General features: G+C 40.4%; 1 protein-coding gene across 1 annotated transcript in view; it reads left to right on the top strand.

The window, feature by feature from the left end:
- LOC137968257 (zinc finger protein 850-like) overlaps positions 1-2,500 on the top strand; it is a 25,423-nt gene that overhangs the window by 13,691 nt on the left and 9,232 nt on the right. Inside the window, exon 3 of the mRNA XM_068814868.1 lies at positions 1,393-1,731. Within this exon, the coding sequence (XP_068670969.1) occupies positions 1,393-1,731 (339 nt within the window). The remainder of the gene's footprint in view (positions 1-1,392; positions 1,732-2,500) is intronic.

Here is a 2,500-nt window from a genome sequence, read left to right as displayed (position 1 = left end):
ATCCCCGGCGATATCAATCAATGAAAATTAATTATTGATTATAATCAATATAATCAATAGTAATCAATAATAATCCAAATCACCTTAATTGCTATTGATTATTATTAATTTTTATAGGTAATCAATAACGGAATACGCAACTTAATGGCGTGGTAGCGTGGACGTTCGTCATAAATCACGGTCATATTTTTGTGTCCAGAGTAATTCGATTGCACACGCTTTTACCGTGTTGTGATAATTCCTTGCATTCCCACCGGGATCCCACAACACGCTTGTTTCCGGACTTCACTTGTTCCAGACTTTTGTTGGTGTTTGTGATGGCGAAGCAAGTGGAACTATCTATACGGTGCGACGGTGGTTAAGTTAAGGCTACCACGAACGTTCCTTTAAAGTGAATGTTGGGGAAACATTTTACGCATTCAAGAAGAAAGGAGAACTTGGGAATGCGTTCAAAGTTGCCAATGATCGGGGGCAGCTCGGCCACCTTCAAATCGAGCTTGTTAGTCCTCTGTGGCCCTTACACGAAAAGATTACTGTGTAGGTTTGGCCTATATTCAGGCGGCATAAAAATTGTTTCTTGTAGTGACATTATAAATGCTGAGTATCTGAGTATAGCCACAGGTTGTGATCATTATAAAAACACTAGGCTTGATTTGGTTCTTGTACTGCAGTTTATTGTTGGACAAAATTTGCTGATGAACACGGCCCTTTTAAGATCCGGGTTTCCATCATTGTTAACTGAAATTAAAAATATATATATCTCGCTTTTTGTGATTAACTAGTCAACAAGTGTTCGCTGAAAGTAGCTGCGCGCGGCCTTGACCTGGGGACTAAAGAAAGTAAAAATTAACAGTTAATAACATGTTCTTATTTCGAGACCATCAAACGTTTTAGTAATTAGTAAGCTTTTAATAGTAAACTGTGGTAAAAATGCTACAAATTTGAAACATTTGATTTGCAATAACTTGCAGCATAGCAAAGGGATTATTTCCCAGGAAATAGGATTTTTATGTCCCTTTCTCTGTTTGTGTATTGCTTGATTTAGAGTGGGCGGGAGAGATATTAGTATTGCAGTAGACCCCCCTGTAAGGGTTTCGTGTTGATCACATGACTTTCCAAGCCATGTGCTCGACAATCCGTCCCGGTTAGTCTGCGGTGCAAGACTTGTTTTAGCACTTTAAGGTAGGGATTATTTTTTCATTCTAATAGCTTTTTTGATCGGGCTGTGGTCCCCTTTCTTATCGAGCTTTTAGTGCATAATCCCGCTCCCGGTGCAGGTTTTGTTTTGTAGTCTCGGACATTGTTTTGTCTATTCTTCGCTATTGATTGCTGCTATATTGTGTAGTCTGGGTTTTGCGTGGGCCTTTTTCTTTGGCCTTAATTTGCATTTAGATGGCTTCTCCCCCTCCCACTGTTCTGTTGTTCGGTCATTCGTTTATTAGGAGACTTCGCGATGACCTTCGCACACAGTTCGATCCTCGGGCGGACGAGGCTTTTAAGCTCGCGAAAGATGCCATTGTTCATTTGCACGGTGTCGGCGGTCGCACTGTGAGAAAACTCATCCAGTATGACCTTGGCGTGTTTTCTTCCCTTTCTCCGCATGCTGTAATTTTGGAAATAGGCACCAATGACCTTTCTGATCTACGGCCAGAGGTCGTTGGATCGGAGATCGAGGAGTTTGTTCGGTTGTTGCTGGACTCCTACGCCGTTCGAGTTATTGGTGTGTGCGAGGTGATCCCTCGTGTTCGTGCTCCGATTTTCAATGACGCAGCACTGATTCTTAACCAATATCTTCGCGGAGTTCTGGACCCTATTCCAAATGTTTTCTGTTGGCAACATCGCGGTTTTTCCGAGCCATCTAGAGACCTGTATTTGTCGGACGGAGTCCATGTGAATTCGCCTGGGCAGTACTTGTTGTATCGCAGCTATCGGGGCGCTATCTTGCAGGCCTTACGCATGTTGGCCTGTCCACCTGCGCCGTAAAGCCTTTCCCTTGCTTTATTATTTTTACGCGGCCCTGTTCCCGGTTTTATTTACGTTAATTAGGCCCGGGTCCGGCTCTTCCTTGAGATAATTCTCGAAGACCCTGTTCTTCACTATTTTTGTAATAACAAACAAAAATAATAATAATTAATTTTAAAATTATTACAAAAATCGTAACAATGATAATAATAATGAGAACAACAACAAAAAAAAAAACCTTAAATGACATACAATAAAAACCCTTAATAAAAAAATTGCAATACTATATATAAACTGTCTAATTTGAACTAGTTGGAGCTTGTTCATATATACTGTTGACTCCTTGTTTCTGAATTGTTTCTTTTGATATTTACTGAGCCCCTGTTGCTCAAAATTTTTGTATGAGCCCTTGTTGCTCCCTTATTTGATTTGTGTATTGAGCCCTTCTGCTCAAATATTTGTTTTTAAGAGCCCATGTTGCTCTCTTTTTCCATATTCTTAATTCCTGATGAGCCCTTGTTGCTCATTTATTTGATTT

This window comes from Montipora foliosa, chromosome 8 (assembly GCF_036669935.1).
Source record: "Montipora foliosa isolate CH-2021 chromosome 8, ASM3666993v2, whole genome shotgun sequence".
Lineage (NCBI taxonomy): Eukaryota > Metazoa > Cnidaria > Anthozoa > Scleractinia > Acroporidae > Montipora > Montipora foliosa.
The sequence above is the reverse complement of the archived record's forward strand: the minus strand, read 5'-3'. Positions and strand labels throughout refer to the sequence as shown.